This window comes from Crinia signifera, chromosome 19 (assembly GCF_055691185.1).
Source record: "Crinia signifera chromosome 19, ASM5569118v1, whole genome shotgun sequence".
Taxonomy (NCBI): domain Eukaryota; kingdom Metazoa; phylum Chordata; class Amphibia; order Anura; family Myobatrachidae; genus Crinia; species Crinia signifera.
Window position 1 is genome coordinate 106,350,776 of NC_139226.1, and position 14,847 is coordinate 106,365,622.

At 46.9% G+C, this 14,847-nt stretch overlaps 1 protein-coding gene across 4 annotated transcripts in view; it reads right to left on the bottom strand.

Moving 5' to 3' along the window:
- LOC146042838 (2,7-anhydro-N-acetylneuraminate hydratase-like) overlaps nucleotides 1-14,847 on the bottom strand; it is a 155,089-nt gene that overhangs the window by 5,605 nt on the left and 134,637 nt on the right. For all 4 annotated transcript variants that reach the window (XM_083163095.1, XM_083163094.1, XM_083163093.1 and 1 more), the window contains one exon: nucleotides 643-807. In XM_083163095.1, coding sequence (XP_083019221.1) covers nucleotides 643-807 — 165 coding nt within the window. The remainder of the gene's footprint in view (nucleotides 1-642; nucleotides 808-14,847) is intronic.

Genomic DNA, 14,847 nt, shown 5'->3' on the forward strand with positions numbered 1-14,847 from the left:
CCGCCACCCGCCCCCAGCAGGCAGGTGCCCTCCTGCGTTCACATGGGGACGCCCAGCTTTTCCTAGTTTTAGTGGGTACGCTCCCCCTGACTGTCTCCATCTCGCCCCACCTGTTCGAGCACCATGGAGACTAAGCAAGTCTCCGAAGGCGCCTGCACAGAAGCCCTGCACATGTGCATAAGCAAATATGCGCAGTGCTTCATATCGATCCACCATGCAAACGCGCGGGGGACCGAACCAAACAGAATCCGGCCCTTGCTCAGATTTATTGGCCCGATCCACCAGAATCGGGTCAAATCGGACCAAATCTCACTAGTGTATGGGGGCCTTAAGTCATGTGACTGCCAGTGCGGTGACCAGCCTGACCCTGGACCAGAGTGTAGAACTGCAGGATCAAAGAGCAGGTATATGGACAGCCGCGGCTTTGGGTGCTTACTGCTAAGGGACAGTGGAGGCTAAGACAACAGAGGAGAGGTGCCCCCTTTAGTGCTGGCACCCAAAAGTGACCACCTCCAATGTCGTTTAACCCCTGTGCATACCTCCTTATAGTTAGAAGTTTCCAATGAAGTGATAGGCTGTATTCTCATTATTGTTGGTTAAGTGAAGGTAATGGTACACTTAATAGTTAGAAGACATACTTACTGCGACTGCAGCAATGAAACTGCTGATTAGGTAGTAGTCAGCACCGCCGTGACCACCCAGCTGGGGTGGGATAAATGCATTTTTCTTTGCTGTATAAGAAGTTTCTTTTCTGGTCACAAAATCATATACTTCAATAGGACCACCGCCCCGACAGCGCAGTTCTCCCTTTATCAACAAGAAATGTCTGGCGATTAGTAAGAACATCATCATAATGACACAATGTACGATACAATGCACTTTATTGTTATTACCATGCATAACATGCAAAATACAGTCTAGCATCAGTCAGATACATTGTAACTTGTTCTGCACTATTTGCGTGTTTGGGTGGATTTAATTCACAGACTAACCTTCCTGATAAACAGTTAAAGCAACAGTAACCTCTTCAGGGACAATACAGTGAGGCCACGCCCCAGTAACCTCTTCAGGGACAATACAGTGAGGCTACGCCCCAGTAACCTCTTCAGGGACAATACAGTGAGGCCACGCCCCAGTAACCTCTTCAGGGACAATACAGTGAGGCCACGCCCCAGTAACCTCTTCAGGGACAATACAGTGAGGCCACGCCCCAGTATCCTCTTCAGGGACAATACAGTGAGGCCACGCCCCAGTATCCTCTTCAGGGACAATACAGTGAGGCCACGCCCCAGTATCCTCTTCAGGGACAATACAGTGAGGCCACGCCCCAGTAACCTCTTCAGGGACAATACAGTAGACAAAAAAAAAAGACACTTTCCTCATTTGTGTTCAAGACTAATGCATACAACTGCAGAATATTCTTGTTGGATTTAGTTTGTGCTACACTGTTTGCACTATATGTACTGTACTTAATAAAATATATTTAGGTTTTCTTTATGAAACAAAAATAATACTTTTCAATTCAATCAATTGCAAATAAGAACAAAAATGAAACATAAGGAGCATACACATGGGGCGAGTGTAACCCCATTTTTAAGCGATGTGACTGGATCGCTTAGAAATGAAGCATGGATCGGTGTGTATGGCCCCGGCGATCCGCAGTCCCATGCGTTGCTATCACCCGCAGAGATAAACAGTGCTTGCACTGACTATACTCAGCACTTCGCTCAGCATGGCCTGCAGTTGCCCCATGTGTACAGGGCTATAGAGCAACTGAAAGAGCTAACCCAAATTCAGAAGAATTTGCTTATCGCTTATACTCCTCTTCTGGGCCATGACGCGACTAGAAGGGCTGTTTAACATGCAATGAGGCTAGACCTATGCTAACACATCTGTACTTGCTCCTCTTGCACATTAGGCTTCTGGGTAATCTTGGATAGGGGAGGAGTTAGCCTTTGCAAATCGGCTTAGTTGGCAACGATGGTGCACGTGGCCATTGAGTGCTGCTTACATACTGAGATCATCAGTCTGAGCAGCCCAGAACCAATCGGAATGGCCCAGTTATTGTATAGTGTGTATTTAGGGCTCTATTGCCTAGTACAGTGGTTCCCAACCCTGGTCCTCAAGTACCCCCAACAGTGCACGTATTCCAGGTCACACGACAGGTGCACTCATTATTCAGGCACATTTGAAAAGATCACAGGTGGAGCTAATTATCTCACCTGTGATTCTGTGTGGAGACCTTCAAAACGTGCACTGTTGGGAGTACTTGAGGACCAGGGTTGGGAACCACTGGCCTAGTATCTACTAGATTGTGTTAGTAGTGGAGCACACTACTGAGCAGGCAACAAAACAGATCTTCTAGGAAAACTTCATTATCTAACCAATATGGCACCAGATATTGTATATGAGTAGAGACAGGATTATTTGCATATCTGCATATGCATTTGCATATTTTGCCCATTGTCACTGGTTATTGCATATTTTACCTAAAATCTAGTGATAGCTAGTGCATATTTTAGGCCCTGTCCTTTTCCCACCTGCGAGTCACAGCATTGCTTTGCCCTGCTGCTGCTGGCCAGGTAGTGGTAGAGTGTGCAGGCTGGGGCAATATGTGCGCAGTGTGGGGAACCTTGGATGTACGCTATGTCTGACACTGCTCTAGGCTGCCAATCCATGTTGATAAAAGTCAGTCGGGGCGGATGCCATTACGAAGCTCCTAAACCTTTGCCTGCCCCTGGCCTGGGACTTTACACCAAGAGACAGACTTCTTCAGCAGAGGAGGCGGGTGGAAGGGTTGTGACATCACGCGTTGTGGAGGAAATGCTGTGTCACAGTGAGTATGCGGCGCAGGGAGGAAGCCTTCCACTGCGGCGCCCTCACACGCTATGCTGACATTTTATCCATCGGCGCTGGAGATGAGGGTCCGTGTAGTTGATGCAAGAAGAGCTTTGGACGCTGCAGTATGCTGTAGCATCCCTGCACCTTAGGCAAAACTTCAACCATTTGGTTCCCCAGCCCCACACTACCACCATTTTCCAGACCCTCAAGTGAAAGTGTGGAGGGGGTGAGTTCCACAGCTGCCACTTGAATTAAGTACAACAAGGATGTCTTCCTCATAGATATCCTTAATTTTGTAATAGGTAAACTCGCAGGTGCCCTACTAGATCCTGGTGCATTAGGCAGGTTCCTATATTTGTCTAATGGTAGAGCTGTCCCTGGCTGTTACCTTCTAATTAGCTCCAGAAATACCCCATATACGGTCTATACCAGTGGTCAGGAAACTCGGTCCTCATTACCCCACGCAGTGCATGTTTTGCAGGCAGGGCTGCCAGTAGAAATTGTGGGGCCCGGGACTGAACAGATAGACAGCCCCCCCCCCATAATAAACAAACATCTATATATATATATATAAGCATACATACATACATACATACATACATACACATATATATATATACATATATATATATATATATTGCATTAAACTTTAATTGCATTATATAAAATAAGTGACATGAATACAAAACAAGCTGGTGTGTATTTACTTTTTTTTTAAATAGATGATAAAGGATCATTACCCTGTCAGTGTTGAAGAAAGTCTTTTTTACAAAATTAACAGCCTTATCTCAAGTGTAAATAAACATTCCGGCAACATACCTCCCAACTTTTGACCTCAACAAATAGGGACACTCGCGAGGCTTCGTCCGAAAAGGGGGCGGGTGTATGCAAATGAGGGTGCGGCTTATGTTAATTAGCCGCGACCTCATTTTCATACGAGAATAGACGCTGTGCGCATGCGCACAGCGTCTATTCTACTAGATTGGGGGGTCTCCCAACTGCCATCCCCCGCAGCGGGACAATGCCTGCCGCGGGTGGGACAGAGGGACAGGACCCGAAAATCGGGACTGTCCCTCTAAAATCGTGACAGTTGGGAGGTATGCGGCAATGTTCAACTTCTTCAGCCCTCAAGGGTGTGAGTCAGTCAGTGTTCCGTCTCTCTCTCTCAGAACAGGACTCAATGGCATCATGGGATTTGTAGTTTATCTTTAACTGCTCAGCATCTGAGCAGTAAAAAATGAACCACAATTCCCATGATGCCACTTTTCCTGCTTCTCTGCATGTCCAGTCGGGTTGCTGATATCTGAATCCCGGCGGCACCTTGCTCTTGTAAGCAAACGCTTACCCGCCGCCCGATGTAATGGTAGGGCCGGCCCTGCTCCCAATGTCACTGAAAGGACAGAGGAATCAGCAGCCTGGGCCCTACCCTATGCCATAGTGGTGGGGCCCACTCCGCACCCCCTTCTCGGCGGCCCTGTTTGCAGGTCTCCTCACAGAATCACAAGTGAAATAATTAACTCCACCTGCGGACCTTATAAAATGTGTCTGAGTAATTAGTACACCTGTGCACCTGCTGGGTTACCAGCAAAACATGCACTGTGTGGGGTAATGAGGACCGAGTTCCCTGACCACTGTTCTATACTATTCTTTATGTGTGAATCCATTGGTACTATGTCATTGTATGATCTCGATCATGACGCATGCTCCAGAGAGCCTAACTGCCCAATGGTAGTGCCGTCCAGGTTTACAGCCATTGGGGCAGATGTATTAAGTCTTAAAAAGAGATAAACATGAAGGTGATAAAGCATACCTGCCAACTGTCCCGATTTTCGCTGGACCATCTCCTTTATTTGGGACGGTCCCATCCGAGTGGGGTAGGGCAGGAGGAGATGGCAGTCCTTCCCGCCCGGCCTGCTCTCCTGAGCAGCACAGCGGGGAATTGCGCAGAGGGGGTGTGGGCATGGCCAGCGGCTCACAAAGCCGCTTGCCAGGCTCGCATAGCAGTGACAACAGGGGCGTGGCCTCGCAAAAGCATCGTGGGCATACGTCATGCCCCAGATTTAGAAGTCCCGGCTTCAGCAGTTAGAAAGTTGGGAGGTATGGATAAAGGTCCAGCCAAATCAGCCCCCAACTGCCATGTTATAGGCAGTGTTTGAAAAATGACAGTTATGAGTTGATTGGATGGATGTTTATCACTTTTGCGTTGAACTATTTTTAAAGGCTTCATACATCTGCCCCAGAAACCGTAATTCATGGCCAGGCCTAAAATAGGGAAGACTTCAATTGTGTTAACATCACTTTATTCTACAGTACATGTATTATTATGTGCCAGCACTAGATGGCACTAAAACTACATAAAGCAAAACAGCAGCCACACAAAATAAATGTAGTTTGTTACATTAGTATAACTACCTGTTACTAATGGCGGTTTTTACCTATCGGCTGCAGGGCTACAGCCCCCCCCTATTGGAAGTCCGACCTTCCAGTCACAAAGGCAGTCCCATTGGGAGGCGTTACCTCCCTCCGGGATGCCTTGCTGCGGGCTGCAGTGCAAAAACAGCAAATGTGCATGCGCAGTACCTATATCGGTACTGCGCAGGCGCTGGTCCCGGTGCCTGTAACTTATATTGTACGGGCGCAGGACCATGATTACTTCTATGGGCTGCTGCCGAAGCAGCCCATAGAAGCTGGCCATATGCGCAGTACATATGGTTGTACTGCGCATGCGCCGGTCCCGGCGCCTGTCATCATAGGACAGGGACCGGTGCCCTGAAGGCAGCGGCGGTGACAGGGGGAGGGGGGTGCCCCCTCCCTGAAAGAGGTAGGAGCCGCCACTTCCTGTAACCATGTGGAAACTGTAGTTAGCATAATACATAAACATGTATATGCTGAGGCTGAGGTATTCCCCAATTTGTCAAACTCTCAAAAGGACGCTTTTTGGACCTGACCCCCACTGCTAACATCATAATAGCATTAGTCATTAGAACATATAAGCTACTTTTTACAATATTTTTGTCCAAAAAGAATTTTTTTGCATCCTATACCTGGTGCAGTAGGCAAGCTGGATGGGGTATTGGTCATTGGGTCATATTGAAGGTCGACAGGCATTAGATCAACACCTGATATAGGTCGACATTGCTAAAGTCTACAGGGTAGGAAGGTTGACACAAGCATTAGGTCGATAATGGCAAGGTCGACAGTCAACAGGTTGACATGAGTTTTTCCACGTTTTTTTATCCCGAATGTCAACATAGACACTGTCAAAATGTACCGCTGCGCTCGCCCTGCTTCAGGCACAGTCATACGGGAATCTAAAGTTATGGTAATGGGTGGTCCCGGATCCAAATACACAAGCAGGGCGGATCTTTGTGCGGCAAAGCAGCGCAACAAAAACTGGGCGTGACATCCTGGGAAGGAGGCGTGGCATCACACTTTAGACCACACACCATAATGCCCATTACACATTTTAGCAAACTCCGTAACATTCATTACACATTGTGCCACACATCATGATGCCCATTACATACTATATAACAAACTGTAATGCCCATACACATAAGTGCCACTTACCTTCGTGGTCATTGCTAGGGCATTCATGCTCAATGCCAGGGGGGCTTCATGCTCAATGCCAAGCCGGAATACTTGCTTGTTGCCAAGAGGGAGTTAAATGCTCATTGCAAAGGGGAGTGATATTGCTCGTTGCTAAAGGACAGGGGGGGGGGGGTGGAATTGCTTGTTGCCAAGGGGGGATGGAATTGCTTGTTGCCAAGGGAGGGAGGGAAATTGCTCATTGCCAAGGGGGGGGAGGGAAATAACTTATTGCCAAGGGGGAGTGAGCCGCTGGACGCACCTAATTTAAAGAAATGACAGCCGGGCAGAGAGAACTGTGCGCTGCCCAGGCTGTGGTCTAAGAAGGAGCATAGATATTATTTAGTACTCCTGCCGCTGGACCGCGAGCCAATAGGAGCTTGCGGTCTGGCAGCCAATCAGGAGCGGCTACCAATACCACCAATGCCGCTCCTGATTGGCTGCCGACAGTCCAGAGGGAGAACTGGAAATATTGATGCTTCTGCTTAGACTACAGCCAGGCAGCACACAGCTCTCTCTGCCCGGCTGTCATTTCTTTAAAGGTGTGTCCAGTGGCTGTCTCATAGTCACTCCCCCTTGGCAACGAGCAATTCCCTTACTATACAGCCAGGCAGCACACAGCTCTCTCTGACCGGCTGTCATTTCTTTAAATTTTATGCGGCTGGCGGTCTAATGGGTGGTCCGGTTCACCCCCGGACCAGCCCTTAGATTCGCCTATGGGCACAGTGCCTCGCTGCGCCCGACAAATGACTCCATTCTCCCTCCATGCCCTAGGGGGACGTAGGGCACGAAATAGCGCACTAAAAATTTTTGGGGGGAAAACTCATGTTGACCTTAGACTGTCGACCATGCCATGTTGATCTATTTCAGCCTGTCAACCTTCAGTGGTCGGTCCAATGCATGTCGACCTTAAAAGGGTCTACCTAGTGACCTTATCCCATACAAGCTAGCAAAATAATAGCATAACAGCCAAACAAATCATTCTTTCTTGATTCTCTAAACATAGTCTTCAGTTTTGTCTAAGGAACTGTAAAGCATAGAGGGAAAGGAGGAGGCTAACTGCAAGGTGCAAACTTTCCGTAAACTCAGAAGAGTCATTTTCCTAAGAACAAAAATGATTTATTTTGGGACAATAGAGTGAAATGGAATTCAAGGGTTAAAGCAGGCATTCCGAACCACGGTCCTCAAGGCACACCAACAGTGCAGGTTTTGTAGATATCCAGGCTTGAGCACAGGTGACTTAATTAGTATCTGAGGGATTCTGATTAAACCATCTGTGCTAAAGCCTGGATATCACTAAAACCTGCACTGTTGGTGTGCATTGAGGACCGTGGTTGGGAATGCCTGGGTTAAAGACTGTGTTAAAGACTGTGTTAAAGACTGTGTTAAAGACTGTGGGGTTTATTCTAGTTCATTCTTTCTGACAAAATCCTTCTTAGATGGACAAAACCATGTGCACTGCAGGGGGGAAGATGTAACATGTGCAGAGAGAATTAGATTTGGGTGAGTTTTTTTGTTTCTGTGCAGGGAAAATACTGACTGCATGATTTTACACTGCACTATAGATCTCACTTTGAAGAAAAACCCCACCCAAATCTAATTCTCTCTGCACAAGTTACATCTGCCCCACCCGCAGTGCAAATGGTTTTGTCCATCTAAGAAGGATTTTGTCAGAAAGAATGAACTAGAATAACCCCCTGTGTTTCTCAGGTGGTTTCTCAGTGTGTACTGCTACATCTGAGAGGAATCTTTTTAAATTACTTATATCCAAATGTAGGTGAGCTCCAAAGCACTTGCTAAAGCACTTGGTAATGTACAGGTTCAATGTACCTGTATCTATCTCTCATTCATTTTTTCCTCAAAAAATGTAACAGTGTAATGAGGGATAAGTGAAATGAGGGAGATTGCTAGACTAATGAGGGAGAGAGGGAGATTGCTGCTATTTGAGGGAGTCTCCTGCAGAATGCAAGAGGGTAGGCAGCTATGATTCTAGGTCATCTAGATTCAGCTGAAAAACTACAGGTCTCGTTACCCATATTCATTGGTTTCAAGTGTTGATTAACATTCCCGGTCAGGGGTCATGAATGAAACTCAGGCAATTTACTTGCAAAATAAGTGACTAGATCTCCTCTGGCTCACTTCTCCTCCCTTACCACTGCTTCATACTGTACATCTACCCCTCAGTAACATTACCATAAAGAGACAGGTCTTTGTCATAACTTTTACTGATTGCTCCAGAAATGCTTTGTAAACAGGTGATTGTCTCTCCACGGAAACTGAAAAGGCAACACAGGGATTAAGTAACACATACCATTAGGCATGAAACTATGTATGAAGAAACTATGTATGAAGGAGAGCACGTCTGATCTTGCCTGCTAAAAATAATGTTCATGTCCTAACACACAGTCTGAGCCATTACACAAAAGGAAACCCCGCTCAGGATCCTAGGTAAGGGTGCTTTGCAATGGGCACAGCGTGTAGGACCTTGTGAGTAATATACCCTCCTAAAAGCTATATTTCAGATACACAAATGCAGGCTATGCAGAGTTGGATGTAAGAACGCCACTATGCCCATTGTCAACTTAATGGCAGATGTATTAAGCATTAAAAAGTGCTAAAACGATGAGAGATAAAAGACCAACCAATCAGCTCCTTGTTATCATTTTTTTAACACAGCCTGTAATATGGCAATTAGGAGCTGATTGGCTGGTCCTCATTGACGGAGGAAGGCTAACAATGGCCATGCTGCAGGTTACCGTCCACCACTCCATTCACCGCTGCCCAGTCCCCACTGTTCATAATCCCGGTGCCTGTACAATGCAGATGACCAGCGCATGCCCAGTAATAGCTTTGGTACTGTGCATGCCCCCAGCTTCTTTGGGCTGCATTGGCTGCAGCCCATAGAAGCCAAATTGGGCTGCATGGTGAGGCAGGAAGAGGCTTCCTACAGGAAGCCAGCTCTCTGCCTATAGCAGCACGGACTGGCCATCCTGGAGGGAGAGAACGCCTACCGTTAGGACTGCCTTTACTGCGGGTGACTGGCAGGTACGACTTCAAATAGGCAAAACCCTGCTCATCACAGATCGCAGGTGCATCGCGCTGTGTGCTTAGTGATCTGGGCTTAAGGCTGAGCACAATGGCAGATTTTACATGGGGAGGGAGCTGCAGTTCTGTAGCCCATAGGTAAACACCACCACTGACCATGTCTCTGTTTGGCCCGCCTTGCTGCCACCTCCACAGGACCCTGCGGGACACCCCTGCCCAGTCAAGTATGATAAGGTCTAGTTGGGTGTGCCGAGGCCTGCCCTTGTATGGATGTTACCCTCTGTACCTAGGAGGTGAGTGCATTTTACTGCAATGTATTGGTGTGTTAGGCATAACTGCTAGAGCAGGGACGTGCGTGGATGGATGTTCCTTGATGATTGGATGTGAGCCTAATAGGAACAAAATCTACATGTTTTATGTGCCAGGTACAAACAGATTTGCAGCGATAGTGCCAACATTAACTGTCTTTATATAATGTGTGGCATTAATAATGCCAAGCACCGGATCCCATGTATAAGTAACACCAAGCACCGGTGTATTTCTTTCCTGATTTTTCTTCAGTAGGAATTGCTCCATGTTGTATGCTGCTCACTAATTTGAAAGACATCATTGTGTTGAATCACAGTCTCACCCTATAGATATCGCCATGAAATATCAGCAGATGTGCAGCTGCCCTCATTATGCACAGCAGATGGTAACATTACTATTGTGCATTAAATGTTCCACAGGGGGGGAAAGAGAGGAGTGGGGGAGGGGGAGACACAGGGTGGGCAGGGGGGAGAAAGTGGGTGCACAGGGGAGGGGGGAGGGAAAGGAGGGAGTGGGAGAGGCAGTGAAGAGAGGAAAAATGGGAAAATAGCTAGAAAGAATCAAAAGAAGAAAAAAAGAGGGGGGGGGGTGGAAAAGGATGAGGGAGGAGAGAAAGATAAGGAGAGGAGAGCTGGAGCAAGAGAGGAGGGGGGAGCAGAGAGAGAGAGAGAGCCTTAGGGAATAGAGAGGAGAGAGGTGAAGGGAAGGGAAGAAGGAGACAGGGGTAAAAGGGCAAAGCAAGAGAAAGAAGAAGAAGAGAGGGAAAAGAAGGAAGAGACAGAGAAAGGGAAGAGAGCCAGGAGGAGAGTGAACAGGGGAGAGATAGAGGGAGAGGGGAATGAGGGGAGAGATTTGACATGGATACTTAGGGGCTTTATCTTAAACAAAAAAAAAAACTTCTTTTAAAAGGGTCATTTGAAAATTCACTGACTAAAAGACTTTATTTCAAGAATAAATCCTTTTCTAATGTTTTTATTCTGCGGATTTTTGTGTAATAGACTTGGGGAAGCCTCTTGCCAGTGACACTTACATATGTATGTATGTATGTATGTATGTATGTATGTATGTATGTATGTATGTATGTATGTATGTATGTATGTATGTATGTATGTATGTATGTATGTAGGTATGTATGTATGTAAGTATGCATGTCATATCTACACATATAAAACACACATGTACAAATTTCAATACCATATGTAAACCCAACAGGGAGAATCTGACAGGATTGCCTAATAATGTTTATATAGTCATTAAGCTCGATCACATTCATTCAATTTCTCTTTGTTATTTTAGGACAAAAGCACACGCTTTGTAACAAAAGAGAATGACACGTTCCAGGAACCCTGCAGCAGGGCGTTCCCCCAGCACACACATTTACTACGCTGGGCATTAGCCAGGTCGTTGTGTGCTCTTTGATACTGAACAGATTAAGCTGTAGAGTTGAAATTTGAAACCTAGCATTGTGGAATAAGGCAGCTCCATAGGACTGTGTGCAAAGCCCAGGGCTGCACACGGTACTAGCCGTCTCCTTGGCGACCTGAATCTATACAGGCCTTCTTTCCTATTATAGCGCCATGGTAACCTCTGCAGGAAGTGGTCATCTGTCACTCATAATTGTGTTTATACGGCATGTACAATGTCCATAGGCCTCGCTGCCAAGTGAGACATTTAAGCTATCACTCAAGTCTTCTTCCGTGTGTATCACATGAACTACGAACACTTCTGCTTATATGATGACATTGAATGAAAGAGACCCCAACCATGCTGAGTTCATTTGATTAGCAGCAGTGTGCATATTTATAGGCATAAATGCTCAAACACGGGAATATGGCTGCTAGGGACAGCCGCCCAGCTACAGTACCACCGGCAACCAATTTGCAAAACAGAGTGTGGTCAGAGTGCTCCTGTGGGCACGTTCAGCACCACTGGCTTCATCTTCCCAATTGGTACTTGATGGCATAACTGCCAATAGGGTTGCCACCTCAGGCATCTTCGATTCTCCAGGAAAAGTGGGCGTGGCTTTGTAAAACACATTTCCTCTACTGACAACTCCTACAGAGATACAGTACCTCATTCATCCTCCCCTCACCCTGACACCACTGACAAATTCACAGCAACCTCCCCCACCCCCTCACTTCTGTAACATGCATATCTGCCCGTCCACACACACAAATGCCCCCCTCCACACTGGCCTCACCATTTCCTCATCAGAGAGCACAGACGGGCAGAGGTCCCCTGGGAATGATACACAGTAGCAGCAGGCTTATCTCTCCTCTAAGGCTCAGTTTGGGAGGAAGCGCTGCTGCAGCATCCTAAGCTGTTGGCTGCACAGTGCTCCTCCGTCCTCTCCCACGGCCCAGTTTAAATATTTCTGGAGGTAGAGGGAGCTGTGGGGCGGGCAGCAACTCGCAAGTGCTGGAAACACACTGTGCATGCCCTATGGGCTTTCTGGCACCCGGAGCTCACGCTCCGCTGGAACCACCCTGACTATGCCACTGACAGTGTGCACACTCAGTTGGGAGGCTGTGGAGGCTTTCAAAGTCACCCAGATTCCGGGAGACTGCAAAATGTCCTGGAGGGTTGACACCAATTCAGGGAGAATCCAGGAAATCCTGGAGAGGTGGCAACCATAGCTGCCAACTGTCCTGGATTTCCAGCAACAATCCCAGATCTCACATAACTGCCTATGTAAAAGCATCTTTGGAAATGAACAGGAAGGGTCCTTACCTGGAATGATAACTAAATTAAGGAGTCCAAAAATTTGCTGTTGCCAAAATATAAGACTGACTACCCATCACAATTATCAGTAACTGCCAGAGTTCATAATTCTTTGCAGGGTAAATACTGGCTGCTTTTGCATGTAGCGCACAGATTTTAGACAGCTTTATTTTTTAACTGCAATTTAGATTTCCGTTTGAACACACCCGACCCAAATCTAAAGGGGCCTACTCACCGGGAGATTTGCTGAGTGTTCTGAGCGATGCTAGATCGCTCAGCAAGATTGCTCAGCACACAGCAATGTGTCACTGCTGTGTGCTAAGCTATTTGTCAAGGCTAGTATTCTCTGGTGGGAACACGGGAACTGACCGGTGATTACTCGATGTATCCAGCACGCTGGATATTTATCGCCGGGCTATATCGACGAGCAGGGCCGAGCATCGCTATCATGGGGCATTTTCTATGCGATTAAGTGAGATCGCTTATAAAATGCCTTGAAATCTCCCCGTGTGTAGGACCGATAACTCTCTACACTAACAGCAGCTCTTCTAACCTTAGACTATTATTGGGGCAGGCAGATTTCTATAAAAAAAAAAACACTGTATGCATTAAGGTGTAGTTGGTATCTTAACCGTACAAAGATGAATACAAAATTGATGGTCTACATCAGTGGTTCTCAAAACAGTTCCCCCTGGAAGAGGGCAGCCAGTTCAGTGAGGCACGGGGGGCAGAGCCACTGACAGGGTGGAATGGGGGCAGGGTGGCCTGTGGATAATCAGTGTGAGGGCGTGGCCGATATGCTCGCGTCCTCATGGCCATGCCCCCCACCACACAATGCCGGTATTTCAGGGGGTGTGGGCTACAAAGATGCAAATTGCGTAATTTGCTCAAACAGACCAACCCGCCACGTGTGGGGAGGGGCAGTGGTGGTACTCGCGGGAGGCTGCTTGGATTCCGGGAGGCTTGTCTACCTTTTTGAGGGTCCGGGAGGTCCATTCTGGGTGGGGGGAGGCAACCCATTGCTCACTAACACATTTTAAAAGAACCACAGGTGTTGAACTACACATCCCAGCATGCCTTGCAACAGTTTTAGCATGGCCAAATAGCACATTTGGAGCAGGGCATGCTGGGATGTGCAGTTCAACAACAATGTAAATGACCACCGTAATTCTCCAAAGAAAAAATGCAACCTGTTACACCCAGGGAAATACTATACTGTGTATTTACCACAAATATGAATTTAGGGCCTATTCAGACTTTGTACAGGTCTGAATTCAGCCCCGGCCTGATGTTTTTGTCGCCAATGCACATGTGCAGGCCTCAGCTGTGAGCGCCTATGACTAAGTTTCTCTTCACCAAGGCGCTCTCACTTTGAGTGACAGGCAGGGGGTGTTCGTTGGGGTCCGCCCAGCATTTCATGGGCCCACCCACAGATGGACCCCAGCGAACGCAAGCATGCAGATTACATCACATGATGTCAGCACCCTCCCCCAATTCCCAGAAGACGGGCAGCTTACACATCCACTTACATCGTAGCGCAGGGAATTCAGGGGATGTGCGTTAGGCAGGGCGACTTTTACCTGCTCGCTCAGGGCTGAATTACCCCCTTACAACTGTTCAATGATTTATTTATTTTTTGTAAGAAACCTATTATTAGATAGATTTCCCTTGTACAAAACCGAGTTCCCAATCTGGCAAAGTCGCATACATTTCTGTTTATTTTCACCATATGTCCCTGGTTTAGGTCACCGGAGGTTTAACCCCTGCACTTTGCATTATTAGAAAGAGCTGTTGTTTGGCAGCTTCCAGGAAGCCAAATTATCCAATCTATTCGTTCAGTCAATAGGTTTATTATAACTTTTATTAATTGATTTACAGTTTCTTATATATTGCAGCAGATTCCTTTGTGCTTTATAATTGTACACAGTGAAAAAAACTGGGTAACAACAGACAGACTTGGGGGTTAGAGGGCCCTGCTGCAAGCTTACAATCTATAGGGACAAAGGAGGGAAACACTGGGACAATCACTAGTAATAGCATAGCAGTCCCACCAAGTTACAAGTCCAGAAGGGAAGCTATATAATACATAAGTGCCTCAGAGGGTTATGCGTATGGAACTGAAATATGATAGGCTTGCATGAATAAGTGAGTTTTCAGGGAACGCTTGAAAGTTTGTTGGCTAGTGGAGGCAATTAATTAAAACAGATCATTCGATAGTCTCATATTCAGTGATTGAATATATACTTAGAACTGCCACCATCAGTACACGATTACCAAATGTTCTTACAAATGTGCCAGAGATCGTACAGCATCTGTGCAGAAATTTGCTAATGTCTCAGCCCC